The 22,625-nt window shown below is 39.7% G+C and overlaps 1 protein-coding gene across 1 annotated transcript in view; it reads left to right on the top strand.

The window, feature by feature from the left end:
• The window catches only part of LOC117507241 (nuclear receptor-binding protein 2-like), a 113,026-nt gene extending 90,401 nt beyond the window's left edge, over positions 1–22,625 (top strand). Inside the window, 17 exon segments of the mRNA XM_034167071.1 lie at positions 2,915–3,016; positions 3,126–3,215; positions 4,170–4,210; positions 4,305–4,399; positions 4,504–4,527; positions 4,607–4,693; positions 6,833–6,888; positions 6,978–7,073; positions 7,209–7,341; positions 14,521–14,623; positions 14,724–14,774; positions 14,879–15,014; positions 15,827–15,844; positions 15,846–15,881; positions 16,029–16,092; positions 16,195–16,250; positions 16,925–22,625. Coding sequence (XP_034022962.1) covers positions 2,915–3,016; positions 3,126–3,215; positions 4,170–4,210; positions 4,305–4,399; positions 4,504–4,527; positions 4,607–4,693; positions 6,833–6,888; positions 6,978–7,073; positions 7,209–7,341; positions 14,521–14,623; positions 14,724–14,774; positions 14,879–15,014; positions 15,827–15,844; positions 15,846–15,881; positions 16,029–16,092; positions 16,195–16,250; positions 16,925–17,011 — 1,275 coding nt within the window. The 3' untranslated portion in view covers positions 17,012–22,625.

Below are 22,625 nucleotides of genomic sequence, written 5' to 3'. Positions count from 1 at the left end.
TACGTGCACAAGTGTGATTTTATCTGATCAAATAGATGTCTGGAAGCGCCCTCACACACTATGGTTTATATATGAAACCCTCTGTCTGGTTCAGTACTCTCCTAATGAGAACACCAGAGAAGGAAAAAGTAATTTAGTTTTATTGCACGAGTGAAACCCAACAGCACCAGAGCAGCTGTTCACAGCACCCTACATCTCCACCATGGCTATTAACATCACATAGATTTATCATATTAAGTTTTACACAGTGATTCCTAATAAATAAACTAGAAGCTTTATCACTTTCTGTTTGGGAAGATGCCTTTCACACATGGAACTGGCAACATTTGCAGAAGACTGTTGCCCCGGCGACAGAAAATACTTGACATTAGGTGACCTATCTCATAAGTCAAGAAGTACCAGGGCCCTAAAGACTTGGACCTTCATTCCCCTGCAAAAATACTGGCATCACCAAACACCTCTATCCAGTGACCTCATCACTCTAAAAGCTCCATCTCCAGGTGTTTCTTGAAAGACAGAGGACCTGAAAACATGGGTGTCACTGCCAAGATAAGTGAATCATTGTACAAGTAAACCTGGCTCTTCATCTGGATCCATAACAATCCCAAACCCAGACACTGATACCTCAATCAGCTTCTCAAGTGTTGCAGTCAGGATGCCCATTGATTACACATTCTTACTGTGTGGTTGTGAAACTGGACGCTAACCAGTCAGCTAAGGTGACGACTGGATGTCTTTAGTACCAGCTTTCTTTGGAGGGTCCTTGGACAACGCTGGAATGACTTGATGTCAAATGTCCGGTTACTTAAGAAGACTCAGATGAGTCCGGTTACTTAATAAGACTCAGATGAGAAGTATCACTTGCGCTCTGAGGGGAGTGTCTGCTACAATATTTGGCACATATGGCGCATTTCCCCTGGCTAGATGCAGCCTTACTCTTGAGGACCCCATTGGCTGGAGTAGAACAAGGCCCACACTTCACCTAGCTGTGGCAGAGAGATGGTTAGTTTCTGGAGGTGGGAATGGGACCAATTGTCTGTCTAAGTGGTTGCCATCCAGGACCCAAGGCTGTTCCGTGGTGTGGTCGATGCAGTGATGCACGACAGGAGTGTGTGCTCCCAGATTTGCCTTGATACACTTTAGTTTCTGGATCTAGATCGAGTGTCTGTATTCGTGTGATCGTGTTTGTGTCCACGCCTCTTCATTACGCGTCTTCTGTGGCACCACGCAGATCAATAAATAGATTGATACATTGAAAAAGAAGTTGGCACCATTATGTTACAACATGCAAGACAGAGAGAGTTGACATGTCTTGAACAACATGCCATTGATGGTGGGAACTACTGAGGACCTTTTGCTTGGTCCCGTAATAAGTTCTGCAATGTAAACGCACCTTAATCAACAGTCTGTCACACAAAGCCTCAGAAAGGGAAGAACATTACAGGTACGAAACTCTTAATCTCAAGTTGGAGTGGCTCCAGGTAAGAGAAATTTCCATGCACTCTCCTGGTTTTGGTGGATAGTTTCTTTTAGGAGATCCTTTTCATTTACAAGTTTGCCTGGGTGGTCACCAGTTGGGACCCAAAGCAGTTATGTGTGGCACTAAATGTGGCACCATATGACGCAAGTGCATTGTCCCCACCCTGACCTGACCTGAGGGTTTGGGAGGGAGCTGCTTTGAAGTTTGTCTCCAGTATCCACCCCTTCTTATTTTTTATTTTACTTCACTAAGAAGAGGGTCTGGATCCAAGCATGTTTGTCCATTGTGAAGCAGTTAGAGCACGATCTTGGTCTAAATCTGACCAACATCCAGGTGCTGATTAATTGAGACCTTGTACGTCATCACCATGACATAGTTGTTACACAGACATGAAAACGTTGGAGGAGAAAAAGTATTTTGGCCATTTAAAAAGCAAGACTCCATCAGCAAATATACAAAAAAAAAAAAAAAACAACAAAAACTTTAACTCTTATAGCTGCTGTTGAAGCATGTATCTGTTTGGCATTGTTCCCACAGTACCCTCTAATGGTTACAGTCAAAAATCCATGTGTGTCATTCTGTTATGTCTGATGTCCCTGGAGGAGGTCTCACAGTCTCACAGACTGGGTGTAAGTCAAGTGAAAAGCACCTGATGTCTTTCTTCCTTTTCCATTTTTGCGTGAATTTAACAGCTAATTTGCCCGACAGATCCACAGAACGTTGTAGTGTTAAATCTGTCTTTGTGTGCAGTCATCATGAAAGAAAGAAAGTCTGGAGCTCCAGCCATGTAGATGGTCTCTCACAGAGCCTTTTGCATCCTCATGAGAAAAATCCCAGACCTAAAGGGTCCTCTTGACTACTCATAAATTCCCACAGTGGCTTAATGGTTAGCACTGGTTCCTCACAGCAAGAAGGTCCTGGGTTCACTTCCCATCTGGTCCTTTCTGTGTGGAGTTTGCATGTTCTCCCTGTGTCTGCGTGAGTCCAGGTGCTCTCGTTTCCACCCACAATCAAAAACATGCTTATTTAGGGTCTCCCTATGCCCCTGACCGCAGCATCTCTGCATCTGGAGTTGGTCCCCGGGCACCAGACTGTGGCTGCTCACTGCTCCTAGTGGTTGTATTGTGTCAAACTGTAATTATGATGGGTTAAATGCAGAGGACTGATTTCATTGTATGTATCTACAGTGACAATAAAAGGCCCCTTCTTCTTCATACTTAGAAGTTAATTTTACTATTAAATTGCTTTTATTTTTCTTGAAACCTATGTCATAGATGGATGATATCTTCAGGAGTTTTCTCCTAAATCAGAGCTATGTTTTTTATTTGGATATTTTGTCAGTATGTTTTTGGCTCCTGGAGATTGGAAGACTTTGCTCCTGTGGGTCTTGGAGCTAACATCATGCTCTAAATCACTTCCCATACCTGTTTTTAGGAGCAGATCAAAGAGATGTTTGAGAACCTGATGCAGGTTGAACATCCCAACATCGTCAAATTCCACAAGTATTGGTTAGACATGAAGGAGACCCAGGCTCGGGTGAGGTTTCTTTTTCCTTTAGTCTGTTCTTTTTTCCTTCGTTCCACTCTTTTTGGATGTACACAGTATTTTTTGACGACAGGTATTCCCTCCTACGTCTTTTTGTCAGGTGATATTCATCACAGAATATATGTCATCAGGCAGCCTCAAGCAGTTCCTGAAGAAAACCAAGAAGAACCACAAGACCATGAATGTGAAGGTCAGTCTTTGTTCTTTCTTTCTTTTTTGGCTTCTCCCTTTTTGCTCGGGTTCAAGATTGCGGATGCAGCTCCAAATGCTGGTTTGGCACAACTTTCACACCAGATACTCTTCCTGACACAACTGTAGATGTACATGGACAACGGGGCATAGGTGGTCTTGATATGGGAACCTTCTGTTTTGGAAGAGAATGCACCAGCTGTTTTCACCACCATTGCTTGGCATTCAGTCTTTGTACGTCACCCAGACGTTGGAGAGTTTGCCATATTTTCTAGAGTGTACGTTCCGGGGGGGGTCTTTTTTTTTTTTTTTTTTTTTTTTTTTACTAGTTTGGACATTCCTGTGACGTACTCAGGTGTGACTTACAGTATATACTGAAAAAAAATCACACCTTTTTTCTTCATAAAAGTGATAATTATGATGATTTATATTGGACTTTCTCAAGAATCAAAGCACTAAACAAAATAAACTCTAACAATAAGAGACCAAATACCTCTAAAAGTACAAAAATACATGTCAACAATGCACAAGAATTCCAAATTAAAGGGCTGATAATACAGAACAAAGGCGCAACTTAATTTCCAGTGCAACTCCGGAAAATACGGTACTCATTCTGTCTTCTGTTGGTGACTGAGGGTACTGCACTCTAGGTGCAGTTCAGATTCATATTTTCAACACAATGAAGACTTATTTAACAGCGTGAGTTCCTCGTGGTTTTACATGAGAGGCATGTCTTTATTCATAGTGGAAGTTTGAAGCCTGACTGGAATTCATACATCTCAACTTTTCTTGTATTTGTGTATTTTTGTGTTGTAATTTGTAGATCTGACTACAAAAGGCATGCTGTCGACATTTATTGTTCCTCTGTTTGATTGACAGTAATGTGTAATACACACTTTATGTTTTCTGTAAAGCAAATTATTCTTTGAGCTCTCTCTTTTATATTGTATTTTAGGCATGGAAGAGATGGTGCACCCAGATTCTCTCTGCCCTCAGGTACAGAGTCATTTCCTGACAAAGCCAAAGTTATGTAATTAAAAGAAAAAAACCCACATTAAAGAAAACATAAAATGCTTGTTTTTACTGGCAGTTATCTGCATTCTTGTGACCCACCAATTATCCACGGCAACCTGACGTGCGACACCATCTTCATCCAGCACAACGGCCTCATCAAGATCGGCTCAGGTCTGCTCCCTACAGGGCTTCTTGTGTTATTGCAATACAGATTAGAGCCTCTTGTAGGTTTCTGGATTTACCAAATTAATTTAACTGGAATTTTCTTTCCACAGTGTGGCATCGGCTATTTGTTAATGGTAAGAAATAGACTTTTTTCTTCCATTCTCGTCTCAATAACTTTTAAAAGAATAAAAAATGAATCTGTTATATCATCAGTGTTCCCAGATGCCAGCGTCCACGGTAAAGGGAGGCAACACCGTGATGAGCAAAGGAATCTCCATTTTTTTGCTCCAGAATATAGTTGTAAGTGTGATTATGTTGCAGAATTCTGCAGATTGCCCAATTTGTGTGAACTCCATGATGCCTTCTGAACAGAAATCTTCTCCACAAAGTAATCATGTAGTTGTTGCAGTAAAGTCCATAAGTAGTTGGACAGTGGCTAAATTCCTTTCAAATTTTGTCTCTGTACATCACCGCGGTAGAGTTGAAATGAAACATTCAAGATGTGCTTGTTATACTACAAGCACATCTTGAATTTGAGTTTGTACTTTTATTCAAGGGGTTGAAAAATAATTACTATTCATGAATTACAGCTGTTTTTATGCACATTAGCTCAATTTTCAGAGGCCATATGTAATTGGACAAACTAAATATTATGATTCTCATTCATTTAGTTATTTTCTGCCACTTATCCGGGTCCGGGTCGCAGTAGCCGTAGACCAAGCGGTTCATCCCACACTTCTTCTTTTTTTTTAATTTCAATTTATTTTCATTTATATAGCCCCAAATCACAACAGAGTTGCCTCAAGGCGCTTTACACAAGTAAGGTCTAACCTTACTTAACCCCCAGAGCAGCAGTGGTAAGGAAAAACTCCCTCTGAGGAAGAAACCTCAAGCAGACCAGACTCAAAGAGGTGACCCTCTGCTTGGGAAATGCTATAGACACAAATTACAGAACAATTCACAAAACAAATATACAGGAAATGCTGTCTTGGGGCTTCTTGGGGCATCCCCAAATCACCTGGGAAATATAATCCCTTCGGCATATCCTGGGTCTTCCCTGGGGTCTCCTCCCAGCTGGACGTGCCTGGAAGACCTCCCTACGGAGACGACCAAGGAGCATCCTTACCAGATGCCCATAGCACCTCAGCTGGCTCCTTTTTATGCGAAGTAGGAGCAGCTCTATTCAGAGTCCCTCCTGGGTATTCGTGGTTCTCACCCTGTCCCTCAGTGTAAACCCAGATACCCAACGGAGGAACCCCATTTCTGCCTCTTGTATTAGCGATTTTATTTTTATGTTCATTACCAAAAGCTCATGGTTATAAGTGAGAATAGGAGCATAAATTAATGAGTAAATTGAAAGTCACAGCTTCTGGCTCAGCTCTTTCTTTACCACGACACACGACACAGCGTTCACACAATATCAGGTGTCGCCCCAATCCGTCTATTGATCTCAGGCTCCATCTTTCACCTACTTGTGAACAAGACCCTGAGATACTTAAGGTAAACTCCTCTAATTGATTGCTGTTAATACACATCATTACTTTTACACCCACTTTTCTTTTGAGAGGGCAAGTGATAGATGTATGAGCTTTTCCAAGTCACTGAATATCTTGGAACTTCATTTCTATCAATTACAAAGAAATACATACAGTATGGTAAATGTGTTTGGCATAGAAGAAAACAGGCCCGTTGGTGCCGGTGCTTCCATAGTGCCATTGATTCCATAGTGTGAAATGCATTAGTCTATAATTCCCTGTGGACTGGATACCAGTCCACCACATGTACTCATTTACAGCTGGGTGGACTTCGACAATGCAGACGAACTGTCTTGTTCGGGTACGAGGTCAGCATATTGGTAGCCAGACTCCTTATCCCACTGATCTACCTGATCTACTCCTGTCTGGATTAGGCACTTCTAAAAAAAAAAAAAAAACTTGGTGAGTGTGCAAGAAGGAATCTAGTGAAAGAAAACACCAAGTAACCCATGACAACGCTGACAGAATTAGTAGGTTTCTCTGGATGATACTGGAGAAACTGGGGATAGTGCAACCTTTGACTGTTTCATCGGTTTCACACCATCATGGTGGAGAAAATCCTTCTCTAGGCCACTCCACCATGAAACTGTATCCCTTGGCCCGATATAGTATGTTCATTTGTTTTCAGCTGAATCTGTTTGAACCGAAATTTCAAAGCTGATCATGTACTAATTTGTACAGTTATTTAGGGTTATTTTGTGGACCTACTGTCTCACTCTTCAATCCTATGCTTTCCCTGTTTATCTTGCTGAAAATGGGATTACAGGTCTACTACTTCTAAAAATGGGTGTTCTAGTGTATGGGATACATACGAGTATACCGTAGTTTCTTAGTAACACCTAAAGATCCTTGCTGTATGTTTGGTAATTCCATAAATAAACCCATTTTTTTCTCTTGTTTCTAGCTGGTGAAGATGATTATGCCATTGATATTTTCTCCTTTGGGATCTGTGCCCTAGAGGTAAAGGGGGAAAAAAACTGGCCATTCTCTTTGACTGTTTCTTCTGCACAGGCATTATTGGTGTGTAACCAGGCTGTTTCTAACCCTAGATGGCAGTACTTGAAATTCAGGCCAATGGAGACACTGCTGTGTCAAAAGAGGCAATTGCCAATGCAGGTCAATCTCTGGAAGATCCTCTCATGAGAGTGAGTCTGAAAATGTACTAATTATACATCAAATGGGAATATCAACTAAATAACACACGCACCAATTTGCTTCCAGTCTTATCTCACAAAATATGCAATAGATAACTCTGTCTAGTTTCTCCCTGCCCTCTACAGGAGTTCACCCAGTCCTGTTTGCGCCACGAGGCCAAGCTCCGCCCTACTGCACACGATCTTCTCTTCCACAGAGTGTTGTTCGAGGTCCACTCCCTCAAATTGCTTGCTGCCCACTGTCTCATCAACAATCAGTGTGAGTATTCCCTCTTACTCTGTGTAAGTAAAAAGAAGAATAGGGAACAAGAAATTAGGAATCTACAGCAGGCCACGGAGCAGGTGATTAGAGACCCTGCAAGGCTTATGACAAATGTGGGTGTGGAATCCATTAGCTTAGCAGGGAAATTAGTGCAGAAAATCCACTATGGTGATAGTGCAGTTTATTTGCCAGGGAGGGAATTTCAAGAAGTTGAGACTGTGGCCTGCTTCCATAGTCGTGTCCATAAAAATCATAGAGGGATATGCTTTCCAATCTTAATACCCATTACTATATTGGACGATGTTGAAATTGAGGATGGCCCGGTGGGTGTTCCACCAATAGCAAAGATTTCGTGTCTGCTACCTACAACGCGCGTGGAATGTCTCAAACCTAAACCTACTTCTAGGCATCTTATATATGCTACTCTGGAACCACCCCTAAACCCGAACAGTTCAACTATCAACCACACTGAGGTCCTTAGACTGGGTCTCATTAACATAAGATCACTGTCCTCAAAATCATTGTTGATCAGTGATCTAATTATTGATCACTTAGATATGATTGGGCTATGTGAAACGTGGCTTAAACCTACAGCTGTCCTCCCCTTAAATGAGGCTTGCCCACCAGCATATAAATTTAGTCACGTCCCTCGTGATGCGAAGCAAGGCGGGGTGTTGCTCTTATTTATAAATCTAGGTTTAGCTTATTAGCTGTTGGGGGTTACAAATATAACTCGTTTGAGCATCTGATTCTCCGCTCTGCTCAGGATATTACACATTGCCAAGGTCAGAAGAATAAAAATCAGTCGTATTACTTGTCACTGTATATAGGCCTCCTGGCCCATATTGTGAATTCTTAGATGAATTTGGTGCGTTCATCTCTAACTTGTCAACTAGTGTAGATAACATTCTGATCATTGGTTACTTTAACATTCATATAAATATGCCTTCTGATCCCCTCTGCAAATCATTTATGGAAATTGTGGATGCATTAGGATTTCGGCAATTCATTCAGGATTCGATGCACATTAGTGGAAATACCCTGGATCTGGTTCTCGCACGTGGTATTGCTGTCACGAATATTGACATCATGCCTCTTACATCAGTGGTGTCTGATCACTCACTTATTAAGTTTACAGTTTCGCTGCCGTGTTTAGTAGAACAACGACCCTATATATCATTACGGCGATGCATCAACTCCTCAACTAAGACTGAACTCGAAGCTAGACTGCCTGATGTCTTAGCTTCACATTTGACAAATACTCAGTCAGTAGACAGACTTGTGGATAGTTAAAACCGCACTCCCCCAAATCACAGTCACCTTGGTTCAATGATTATCTGTGTGACCTCAAGCATAAAACAAGAGGTCTAGAACGGAAATGGCGTCGTTCACAATTAGAAGTATTTCACCTTGCGCGGCGTGATGCTATCTTAGACTATAAGCATGCATTATTGGCTGCAAAGCGGACCTACTACTCTGATTTGATCAACAAAAACAAGCATAACTCAAAGTTCTTGTTCGACACGGTGGCAACACTTATGCATGGACAACCACCTGTAGTTCGCTCTCCTTTTACAGCACAAGATTTCCTGGATTACTTTGGGAAGAAAATAGAAGACATCAGGTTAAACATATCCCGGCATGCATTAACCCAGCCACTACACCCTGCTATTGAGGTGGGCGCCACTACTGAGGTATTACCTAGATTTACAGAATTTGATAGTATCTCACTAGGCATGCTGACAAACTCGTAATGTCAACAAAAGCACAACCTGTTTATTTGATCCTATACCAACAAAACTGTTTAAGGACCTGTGGCCCACTCTTGGGGCCGACTGTGCTGGAAATTATTAATCTTTCTTTAACTTCTGGATCTGTTCCTAAATGTTTAAAATCTGCAGTGATTAAACCATTACTTCAGAAACCTAATCTTGACCCTAGTGTATTGAAAAACCATCGGCCGATATCAATCTATCATTTTTCTCAAAAATTCTGGAAAAAGTGGTGTCACGGCAGCTCGTAGACTATCTTACTGAGAATAATCTCTTTAAGCCACTGCAGTCTGCTTTTAGAAAATATCATTCCACAGAGACGGCTCTCACTAAAGTGGTGAATGATCTTCTGCTTACAATGGATTCGGACACCTACGGTTCTGTTGCTGTTAGATCTCAGTGCTGCATTTGATATAGTGGATCATCATATTCTACTTGATAGGCTGGAAAATTATTTTGGGATTACTGGGTGTGCCCTTACATGGCTGACGTCATACCCGTCGTTCTCACTGTGTTTTGTACAGTAACACTACCTCTAACCTTAGTGACATGAAATTTGGGGTTCCACAGGGGTCTGTCTTAGGCCCCCTGCTTTTCTCCCTTTATATAGCACCCCTTGGGCACATATTGCGGCGTTTTGGGATTACCTTTCACTGCTATGCAGATGATACTCAGTTATACATGCCGATAACTGCTGGTAATCTCATTCACATAAAATCCTTAGAAGATTGCCTTGCAGCAGTGAGAAGTTGGATGTCTAGAAACTTCCTACTTTTAAACTCTGATAAGACTGAAATGATGGTTCTTGGTCCAGTGAGACATCGGCATCAATTTGACCAGTTAACGCTCAGCCTCGGCTCGTGTGTCATACATCACACTGACAAAGTGAGGAACCTTGGGGTAATTTTTGATCCTTCATTGTCCTTTGGCCTCCACATTAGAAATATTACTAGGACTGCTTTCTTCCACCTGCGAAATATAGTCCCGTCCTGTCTATGGCTGATGCTGAGATCCTGATCCATGCATTTATCTCTTCTATACTGGACTACGGCAATGTTCTATTTTCTGGTTTACCGCAGTCTAGCATTAGGGCTCTACAATTGGTTCAAAATGCTGCAGCCAGACTTTTGACACGAAGCAGAAAGTACAACCTACACCCATTTTGGCGTCTCTTCACTGGCTTCCTGTCCCAGTGAGATCAGATTTTAAGGTTCTGCTACTAACCTATAAAATTATTCATGGACTGGCACCTCCCTACCTAGCTGACCTAATTAAACCTTACGTAGCGGCCCGGGCTTTACGTTCTCAGGGTGCAGGACTACTTTGTGTCCCTAAGGTGAATAAGAAGTCTGTGGGTCACAGAGCTTTCTCTTATCATGCCCCTGTTCTGTGGAATGATCTCCCTGAGTCAATAAAACAGTCAGATTCTGTGGAGATTTTCAAGTCTAGACTTAAGATGCACTTATTTTCCCTTTCATATGGCTAGCATACTGGTACAGTTTTGTTTTATGCTTTTTACTCTTTTAATTCATTTATTAGTAATTGAAGCGGGCTGCGGCCTCAACTTTACCTAAATTCTGCGTCTTTTAGTGAAGCTTAGGGCTAGTGGCCGGCGATCACCTTAGTATTTCTTCTGTTTTTCTTGTTGTTTCATGCTGGCAAATTATACAGTATTTTTTGTTTTTCTGATGCCTGATTCTCTTTTTTCTCTGTTTAAGGTGCAGCTCCATCCAGAGATGGGAGTTGTATTTGTGTTGGCGACCCTCCTGTCCTGTGTACCAATAGCATTTCTTGTATATTTGTCCATGAATTGTTCTGTGAATTGTTCTGTAATTTCTGTTTGTGGCATGGCCCAAGCAGAGGGTCACCCCTTTGAGTCTGGTCTGCTTGAGGTTTCTTCCTCAGAGGGAGTTTTTCCTTACCACTGTTGCTCTGGGGGTTGGTAAGGTTAGACCTTACCTGTGTGAAGCGCTTTGAGGCAACTCTGTTGTGATTTGGCGCTATATAAATGAAAATAAATTGAAATTGAAGAAGCAAAATTAGCAGAAAAGGTGAAAGAAGCAGAAGAATTTTTATGCAATTAATCCAACAGAGGAAATTCTAAAGGAATTACAGAAACACAATTCCCAAGCTCATGTATGTTTATGCAACAGGTCTGCAAACATTGTCAAAATATGCAAATTAAATTTTCATTTATAACCAAATATTGAAGCATTGCTGCAAACAATAACAGTTATAGACACTTTGCCATAGTACTATGGCACAGTGTCTTTAGGGTAATATATTTAGGGAATACCCCTGTTGTGTCTGAAGATTTGCGGACATTCGTGCACGGTTGCAAATTGAGCTAAAAAGAAGTTTTACGGCAATGCATTAGCGGAGCCGGTAAAGCTGATATTTGCTACCGTATAACAGCATGAACGTCCGCAAATCATCAGACACAAGGGGGTTATTCCCATTCTAATCCAATTCCATTGTTTGCATTGTCTATTATTCTGTAGCTAATTCGGTTGACGAGGCTTACTGTGAGGCAGTGTTGCTCCAACAGCGGTCAGGGCGCAGGGTAATCCATCAAATGTGAAAATCCATCAAACGTGAAACTGTAATTCTGTGTCAGAATCCACATCAATACTTTTGTATGGTAGCTTAAATTCACCTATTTCGGTGGTGGCAGTGTCTGTACGCAACTTTCTCTTGCTCTCAGCTAACAGGGCTAGCAGTGCACGTGGCCGGCGTTCTGTCGAATTGTGCGTCTCATCGCATAAATGAATGAATGATAATGAATGATATCCTACAGGAATGACATCTCATCAGAACACTGGTCAGGGTGCGGAGTAATACATCCAAATGTGAAACGGTCAAATATTTTGCCACCGTTACCCCGATATTATACAGTCTGGAATCTCAGACGATTAACCAATCAGATTTGGGGAAAAATATAGTTGGATTAGAATGTGAAGTATGTTATTTTTTTGGAGATTGATACAATCCATAAACCGCTGCGTGTATGAGTTGCTGTCTTGTTTTTAATGTCAATGTCTTCTGTAAATGGAACAAATTATAACCAGTTAAATGCAAAAAGGGTTTTAAAAAGAAAAATGGAGCTACAACTAATGTTTTATTTGTGCTGTTAGTTTTTCTTCTAAGTATTTCTTGAATAATCTTTTATAGTTTATAAAATTACAGAACATTTTTAAAAGATCTACCTTTGACTTTGTAAGAGGTCAGATTGGTGTTTTTCAGTGGTGGGCACAACTAATGTAAAAGTCAACTTCTATATCCACTAATCTGCCAACTGAAAAGTTAACTGCAGTAACAATAAACCAACAGACTGCTAAAACATTTAGTTAAAGCTCCCACTGCTGCTACCTTTTATTATATGAATGTAGCTTTGGCTTATTTTTTATTTATTTATTTTTGGCTTTAAAATTCTGAAAAACAGACCTAAAGAGCTGACATTTTATTATGTTGAAGCATTAACATGGACGAGCTGAAAAGGTTTAGTGTGCCAAAATTGGGTAGTAATTTACATGTAACATGAAGTTTATTCACATTCCAGAAGAGATAAAATGTACACATGGAACATAATTTTAATAATCTAATTCAGTCTTTTAGAGACCCAAAATGTGTGTGGGATAGTTCCGGTGTCAGTGACGGCACTGTTATCTGGAGTTGACATTTATATTGTTTAATTTAAAGATTAGTATATGTAAAAACAAATAAAAAATCACTGGCACATTTTTGCATGTCAACGAATTTTATGAAGGAACTATATTAATTTAATTAAGTCCAATTTAAGCTACTTTCTTTTAGTATAATAAATGAATGCCCATGTGTTGCACAGCTTTGTGAATGTGAGACATGTATTTGTTGAGAACATTGTTTAAAAATATAATTTGTCTTTAAAGCTGAATATATGAAAGATATTTTTACAAATTTTTTAGAACATCGGCAAATATACATTTTCATTCATGTGGACAAACTGTTTTGGAGGTAGAAATGGGTTTACCAAAGTCGTCACAAATGTCACAAAAGTCATGGAATATATGAAAAAACATTTTAAAACGTTGTTTAATATATATATATTTTTTTTAACAAATCCTGCTGGAAACTACTTGAGAGAGATCCGTAACATTCCAAAACAGTAAATTTAAACAATAGTAATATTTTATCATATAATATTCTTATTATATAGTTCCTTTTTGGATGTATAAAATCCATTTAAAAAAAAGTCATTCCTGACTTGTAAAAACAAACAAATTACTGCGCCATTCTTGAAGAACATATTCCCTCCATGTTTTCCCCTGATGATTTTATTTGTCTCTAAGACTAATTAAAATATAAAAGTAGTTTCAAGTTGACAGGAATGTTCTTTTAGAGTTTATGAGCCTTATACTGGTGTGTTTCAGTGAGGAGCTCCCACTAACAGACACTGCGGGTGAGGGCAGCCTCTCATAGCAGGCATGGAGAGTAGAGATACCAGGTGGTATTCTTCATCCTCTAGGATTGTCTGGGAGTTAAACAACATCTGGCTGAAAGATCCATTTTACAGATTTTACAGAAGATTTGTAGTTTTAAGAAGTGGTCAAATGAAGACTCTGGGACGTTCTGTTGCTGATCTATTAATAGAAACATGATGAAATCTACACTTAGACATCCAGGCGCGTCTATGGACGTCAGCGGGTTAACTATACTTGTCATTTCTGCCTTTGATTAGTGCATACAAAATACCCAACACCTGCATTACTTCAGAAAAGGTTGAAGAAGCTGTTTTTCACACATCTGGTCACAATTAAGTGAATGCAGGCTAACACTAGAATTATGGGTCCCTGAAATAGGCAATTAGTGCATTTTACTCAGGCTTGACATCCTGCTTGTCATCTCTTCAAGGTGATGCTTGTTGATCTCACGCCAGTGCATCAGTTTTGCTTAATTGTTTCGTGTATACGTAAACTCCAACAGGAACAAACATAGGATTTTAGGATTTACCAAACATTTTTGACTGTTAAACTTGATTTACAAAAAAGAAAAAAGTTAGCTGGATTAACGTTAGCGGAACTAAATTTAGTGGAGACCTAATTGGTCCACTAATGGTTTTCAAAATTAGCTGAAAAGCTAATCAGCTAATGGAAAACCTAGCTCTGCTAATTAGCTGTTAGCCAATTAGCAGAACTGTACCCACCACTTTTATCTTTAAATGTTTTATTTGCAGAGATCAAAACCACAGGTAATCACCAAATCTTCACATTTGCACTCAGCAAATTATTAACTGATTAAACAGGTACTGTTTTCACATGGATAATGTTTTGTATGAACAGTCAGTTATTTTTGAGGGGGAGGGGTGGTGGTGGTCATTCCATCAGATGTCTTCCAGTTCATGACCAAACTGGTGTTGCATCAACAGACTTGCTTCCAGAGAACTGTGTAGAGGAGAAAACCAAGTCCTTTGATCCCAATGCTGTCATGGCGGAGATCAAACATGACGACAGACCGGGAGTCCAACTCAAGTAAAATCAACCAACCAGCTTCCACCTCTAGCATTATGTGAGTGTCACCTGACGTTCAGCATGTCTCTTTATCCACTTGCTTGTGTTTTTCTTCTCACAGATACTCCCACGTCTCCCCTTTGGAACTTGACAAGTTTCTGGAGGACGTCAAGTAGGTGAAAAAGCACAAGATATTTGTGTTTTACAGTGTAGATGAACACTTTCCCACAAAGGCTCTAGTGTGAAAGTTAACACTGTGCCCAATTCTATCTTTAGGAATGGAATTTACCCCTTGATGAATTTTGCATCAACACGGCCACACCCCTGTCCCTCGTGCTCTCTCTTGTCTCAGGAGCAGGTAGAGACAGTCAAGACCCCAACTCCAGAACCCCAGGAGACTGAGACAAGAAAGGTTTGTCTCATAGACCTGTTTTGGCCATAAATTTCACACGATGCCCACATGTGTATTATAATAACGTGATAGATCTCACAGGAGATGTTTCACTCTGGTCCAGCTTAAGAATATATGTTAATTCTTCTTTTTTTTTTTTTTTTTTTTATCAAATCACAAATGAAGTCACCCCAAGGCATCACATATAATGCAGGTTTAAACCATACCCACCCCAAGAGCAAGCACATTGGGGAGAAACACTTTAAATGCCTATATCGCTAAGAAAAATTGTCAGTGTCTCAGATGATATAGCAGCTAGAGTGCTGGTTCTGGTGTCATTACTGTGAAGCTCTTTTCAAGCACTACATAACCTTCACAAAGACCTTTTTCATAGCATCAACCAGAAGAAAAGTACAATAAATGGAAATCTTCAAATGTGAACCTCCAAAATGCATCCTTCAAATTTTTTCAAATTGCTATCAAAGTTAGCTCATGGTCTCAACACATTGTCGGTGAGAGATGTATAGATATTGAAAAAGCTTTTAAAATGACACCAAAATTGGCTCTCTAGCTGCTATACCTTCCTAGATATAGTGTTTTTTTTTTCTTTTTTCTTTTTTTTTTTATCACGAGGGTGTGCTAATTAACTGAGACTTCGTTTGGCGTGTCTCACTAATTAAGAGGACGTGAGTAAAGTATGAGTATTCTGTGCATTACTCGTTAATTCCGATCATTCCACAAAAATTTACAAATTTAGAATGATGTCAACAGATCTATCTTTAATTTGACATGAAATGACCCGAAACTCAGTTTGCGGTCTGTTGGTTTTGCAGGTTGTTCAGATGCACTGTTAATTTGGAATCAAATGAAGAAGGGACCAAAACTCATGTGAGTCACAAAGTATTACAGGTACTACATTTATTTTAGGATTGTAAGATTAATGCAAGGATTAGATCATAATCATTTAAACATCTTGGTATGTTTCAGACTTTTATCGAGCTTAATTTGAATGTGTAGTTTTGCTTTTCCCTCAAGCTGTCCTTGTTTCTGAAGATGGATGACAAGCTTCATCGGCAGCTTAGCTGTGACATCCTTCCAAGTAAGTCATCGACCCCTCTATTTTAGAATGCATGTGTATGCGCTGCAGGCTTATTTTTAATCTCACATTTTTGTAACTGAACTAGTTTATGTGACCTTTCAGCTGACACATCCAAAGACCTTGCCAATGAACTTGTTCACTACGCCTTCATCAATGAGGTAGCTATAAATCCATTTTTCTCTCTGTCAGCAGCAGTGTTGGATGAATGTTCGTACTGTTGAGTCCTAAAATCACCCAGTCGAGCAACTGTAAAAAAAAAAAAAAAAATTAATTTACTTACTGAGATGGAGGTGTAACGTCCACAGAAGCACATACTTGGACAAACAAGTTGAATGTAGCACATTACGCTGAAATTTTTTAGGGGGGGGTAGTTGGGCCAGTCACACAATGTGGGGAATTGTTTCTAAATGTTGCCTTAACAGTTTAAGTAACCCTAAAGTAACAGTCATGCGAGCCAACAATGAAATAAATTGCTGCGATTGAAACATCCTATTTTAGCCCTGAGGCTCGTCGGGACACTGCAAACCTCCAGATACTATAGCACAAAGTGGAATGAGCGTCTATGACTCCCTCTGGATGGGAAGCCAGTCCATTATTGGTTACGTCCCTCACTTCAAAGACCCACTGCAAGCTTGATTAAAATTTGCATTAGACATTCTTAAGATGTCTTGTTAATATACATATAAACGTGTTTAGATAGAGATGAGGTAATCACAGTAGACAACACCTCCTAAGGGCACTACTAAGAATGATAACATTTGAAGCTTAAACGCTGCTTGTTTTTATAGCTAGCCATTTAACAAAGCAGCTCCTTGTCTTGTGTGCTGCCTAGGAGGATAGTGAGAAGGTAGCTGGGTTCCTGGAGGACGCTATCAGTCGACACCGGGTCCGAGCACTCGCCTCTGTGAGTACACAGTGAGAAAGGGTCACGACAGCAGACGGCCCCAACAGAAGGGCTTGGGGGCGTTGACCACACAGATCACGGAATGGGCAGCGGGGGAGCATCACACGGCCGAATGCAGAGGGAGCTGACCAAGCTGGGGATATGGGGGTAAACAGAGAAGGATGCTGGGCCTTGATGGTAAATCATCCAAGATGGAAGGGACAGAAAGCTGGAACTGAAAATGGAACCGAAGATACCTCTGGCCGAACGACCAGAGGCAGCAAGGCTGTGTTCAGTAATCTCACAAAGCAGTGGCAGATTGATGAATTCCCTGCCAAAAAGGGCTATCACGCCTTAAGGTATCTCCACAAAACCGTTTCGCAGACGCAGCAGCTACGAATTCCGGACACTTAATTTCTCATAAATCTCTTGTTTGCACTTCATTGTCCTATTTGATCCGTGAATATTTACAGTACTTCAAACCTCCACCTCATTACAGTTTGTGGAATTTTTTTAATAAGATTCTACCCAACAAGCACTGTTATTAGTCATTTATTTGACTTATTTATTTCTGCTTAACTGTGAACCATGACAGGCCCTGCACAAACCTGCTTCAGTTTTACGAGCTGCAGAAAGACACCGCTCACTTAGGTTAAAGGCTGGTTCCTCGCAGACAGCCAACATGTAATGATGAGCACTGAGATGATGCCTGTCTTTTAGCCTGTAGTGCCCTTCAGGCTTTTCTCTACGAATGCATTCTGAAAGCCAAAGACTTGCAAAGTGCCTGATATGGCAAATTAGTTTTGACAAATTATCCCTGTAATGTCCCGCTTTTCTCAAGTTTGAAAATACATTTTGAATTCAACTCATTCAGGCAGATTTTGATGCCTTATTTTGGATTATAATTGGTGCAGTTTCTATCTGTTCATGATGAGTCACAAAAGGTCATTGTAAAGTCAAACTACTGTTAAGAGCTGCAGCCAAAATTGGACATAAATCAGATGAGAAATTCTCTACTGCAGTCCATGTTATCGGCTGTGCCCCAATTCAAGGGCTGCATCCTTCGAAGGTCAAGCCTTCAGACACCAAGGAGGCCGAAATAAATCATTCTGAAATGAGACGGTCTCGCCCATGGATTGTTTTACTATTGTGTCATTGGTGTTTCCCACCTCTGACCCATGTCACCTAGCAACTTTGACAGCTACATGCAACAAGCTAGCACAGTGGGTGTAACCAGTAGTTCAGTAATCATATTTCAATACTTATTTTTGCTTATAAACATTATTTATTTACAATTGAGTATATGAAGCCAAAAGTTGTCCTTTTTGTTTTTAGTCCTTGGGACTGAAGGTCCAAAAGGACTAATGCCATTGAAATTGATCCCCAGTGGGTGGTGCACTGTCAAAACTTCTTATCAATAACCTTTTAAAGAAATTTCCTGAAATTTGGTGGGGAACTTCCTTGGTGAAGGTTGGACTTATGAAATGAATCTCCCTGGAACTCCCAGAGCCATCCAGAAGGGCAAAAAATATTTTTCTGAAATTTTGTACAAACAATCTTTGGGGAACTGTCTGATCATGACAAGGTGGACTTTCTCACTGAATCCCTATAGGCCCCCAAGAAGGACAAAAATTTTTTGCAATTTTTCACACTTTGATTTATTACAGAAAATTCTATTCATAGCATTTTTCTAAAATGTGTTACAGATATTTCTTGGGTGACTGTCTGGTCATAGTAAGTTGGACTTTCTCATTGAATCCCTGTGGACTCCCCAGTTGGGTAATCAATTTCAGGCAAATACCTACAAATGTCTTACTTAATGCCACTTTCTCCATATTTTGTCAAAATTACTCTTTATTTGTCCAGAAGACTTTAGTTTTCCTTGGCCCAGTTTTTGTTTTTAATTTACAAACCATTTTGTCTTGGGGGAGGGGGATAAATTGCGCAATGACTCCTGGGATTGTTGGGCCTGCTTAGAATATACCTGTTATATGATTCGTTTTTTGGGAGAAGGCTGCATTTGTCGGCCTAGTCCCGTGGACTATGCAGGTCCCTGAATTGAGACACAGCTTTATTTTGGGAACAGAAGCAGCTCATGTAAATGTAAAAAACTAAATTAAAATAAACTGGAGTGCATCCCAAGAATGTGATGAAATAACTGCTTCAGCCATGTTGACATTATTGCGATAAATCATTTTGCATTCACTGCACCTCAATATGGTATGTGCAATGTGTTGTAACGGTCTTATGTGATGGTATGTGTCACGCTGCACATGTGGGTTGTATAAATTTTAATTGAGACTGACACTTGCACTGAACAATGTGGTGCACAGATCAAAAACGCAGATTTTTTGCAATAATGTGCATGTAATGGTAGTCTTACATATTTGAGAAAAATTGCCGTTAAATAAAAAGAAAAAAAAAGATTTGATGTCTTAATGATTAGTAGTTAAAATTGCCATTCTGCTAATAAATATTACTGCTTTTCTTGTTTTTGTTGTATTTCCAAGCTATTTGATGCGCCTTTCTAATTTAATTTGTATTTAGTATTTCTAGCTATAAAATCTACCCAAATTCCACCACAAAAAATATGGTTTTAAAATTTCTGTCATTATGCAAATATATATTTAGAAAAACGCTTTGTGATTTCAGTATTTGTGTTTTGAACAGAACTCTTTTGTTTCAGCACAAGAATGAACTGTGGAATCTGTTGCATTGCAAAAATAGAATGTATAGTTATCAGCATACATATGTAGACTTTGGCAAAGATTTTTGTTTTCAGTCTACGTACATCACAAAAGTTATAGTTGAAAGCAAATAATAGGGGCTTCTACAGTGGTGCAGAACAGTATGTCAACTCTGTCCTTTCCACCTTTTTATTATTTAATGACATCCACTCAGTAAAGTAAACCAGAATTTGTTTTATATATACATTTAAAAAAAGTTTTTAAATGTGCTTTTTAATCTTAGTTATAACATCACCAAAATGAAATTGAAATATAAAAGCTAATTCATCACTTTTACAGCCAGTTGTCTTTAGGCAATGCAGAGGGAGGATCCAAGAACACCAGAATCTTGAATATGTATTAGAGTTCATTTAATTCAGTCATTCTGTAGCAGACGCATAGAGAAAGTGTGTTACTCTATTATAAATCTGTACTTGGAAAAATGGGTTACGAGAGAGGAAAGCCACCAAGGTACCAATTACCACTTCGAATGGGTTACGAGCTGCAGTTGCTGTGACTGTAGGAACTGTGCACAACTTTTGTCTATTGCATCACCAGTTGCATACATAGCTTCATGGAAGAGCAGAACAGATGAAAGAATAAAGCTTAGATTTCATATGTTTTCACTGAATAAAGACCTCTGTTCCACTCTACATTGAAGCTATGGCTGGTTAAGCAACAGCAAAACGTACTCTGTGCACAGTATCTCTGATCAACCACATAAGGCTATAACTGTCTTGGTGCTTCCCTCACTATTCTCTTTCATACACACTTAGTCATTTTTGAGGACAGTGTACGCTAGAGATGTTTACCACAGTAATGTGCTGTCTATTTATTAATGATTAATATATTAGATTTCACAATATTCAGTGATTTGTAAATGTTTCTATATCCATCCTTTGACTTTTCTAAAGAAAACTGGTTTTAAAAGTGGTGATTTCCTTGGGTTCTAATAAAGGTTTCACATATTTTTGCATTCCTTTATTTGGGCTTTGATATTTTATTATTTTTATATTTCATTTGTCTTTACAGTGAGTTTTAAGTGTGTAGTTTTATACATTTTAATGTAGAAACACCCAGGTTTTTTTTATTAAAAATGTTCAGTTTCTAGCACCACTGTAGAAACTATTGCTAGAAACGGTGGTGTAGAAATACCACTGTTTCTAGCACCACTGACTGCAAGATTTAATTTGAGGGTAATTACATTTAATTGGGGAAATTGTGTAGGAATTACAAATTTGTGTGCTGCCAAGTTGTCATTTTGATGGCTTCCCTCATGAGTATCCTTCATGCAGTTTTTGGGGGCAACCTCCTCTTGTCAAATTGGCCAGCATGCTCGCAGTTTTAATCAAACTCCCATAAACAATATAAGACTTGAAATCAGCTGCTGGTCTTTTTTCCTGATTTATCTTGAAACATTGAGGGGAAAAACACACTTGGCTGCAAAAGAACAGAAGCCACTTGTCTACTTTTGGTATTTTAAAAGGGGTTTCCCACCTTTTAAAAAGTGCTGTAATTTCTCATGATTTGGATGGAGTTATTGTGAAAGTTGACAGTGTATTCTGAACTCATGCATTTAATTTCAGATTTTAGGCTAAAGTAAAAAGCAGAAACAATGCCTTTGACTGAAACTGTCAAAAGCCGGTGTCGCAGACCGAATGATCCCCCCTATAAATTGGTCTGCCCTGCCTCCACTGCACATGCATCATTTCAGAGCTCAGCAGCTCGTCTGAGACGGAGTCTCTTCACCCAAAGTGATCAAATGGATTATGGGATTATTAACCATCAGATGATAAAGGTAAAATCTCTTAAATCATTCTAAAGTCAGTTTTAAGCAGAAACAAGGCTGTTTTAAGCAGAAACGAGTTGATATTTAGTTACAGTTTGAAATAACGGACACAGTGAACGCAACAGCTAGCGGCTCGTGTAGCTGCGGCGCTCTGATCGCTTCCTCTGTCCTTTATGATGAAATAATGCTGAATTTATGTGGAAATAATTGTTCTACAAAAATTTCAGATACCTGTCGCTGAGACAGGTGATGACTGGAGTGCAGTTTTAAGCAGAAACAATGTGCTAATCCGTGAACCGCGCTTGATGACGCATGCGCAATGAAAGCAGGGCAGATCGATTTTTGGTGGGGTGCTGTTTGGTTTGCTACACCGGTCTTTGTCTCAGCTCCTCCAAAGGGTCATTTGTAATTCGGTCTCATGCACGCCTAAGTCCAAATGTCAAGACCGAACTTTGGAACTGGACTTGAGTCCTACAGCCCTGATGACCATGTCGGGTCATGTTGTTTGGGTAGATTTTTTTTCTTTCCTGTTCATTTTTTTCTCCCCCTTTATGGACCTCGATAGCGAAACATTTTGGTTTGTCTGGTTGGACTTCAGCAGTCGATTGCTGTTTGTCAGAATCACCTGCCTGTACATCATTTATTTGCCAGGTTTGTAAAATTTTATACTGCTGTACAGTCACTGATTTACAGTAATGTTCTGTTCTGTCGAGCCTCCCGACCAACGTCTCTGACTGGAGATCTGAGTTCTGCCAGACATTCACTTAAGAGGTTGTGGTGTACATATTTGGTTTTGGCTCTTAAATGGATTACTTATAATGCAAACCAGTGCCACTGTTGCTCTCATCTATAAACTGCATGTCTCAATAATCTGCAACTGTTCAGAAATTTGCATTTTGCCTTTTATCAGTCTCAATTCAGTCCCAGAGGGGACCAGACCAAGAAAATGAATGTTTAAACTGAGCAAACATTAAAATACGTCCATATCAGTCGCATTTTTTTGGCAGTTTATTTTAGTCCTGCAAATCTCTTGAGTGAAACTTGGCTTTGGATGTGTTCTACCTAAAACATTTGTTTAATATTGTAGCTATAATAGTTAAAGACATGAAAATAAACTGTATGTGATGTAACAGTT

Source organism: Thalassophryne amazonica, chromosome 1 (assembly GCF_902500255.1).
Source record: "Thalassophryne amazonica chromosome 1, fThaAma1.1, whole genome shotgun sequence".
Lineage (NCBI taxonomy): Eukaryota > Metazoa > Chordata > Actinopteri > Batrachoidiformes > Batrachoididae > Thalassophryne > Thalassophryne amazonica.
The sequence above is the reverse complement of the archived record's forward strand: the minus strand, read 5'-3'. Positions and strand labels throughout refer to the sequence as shown.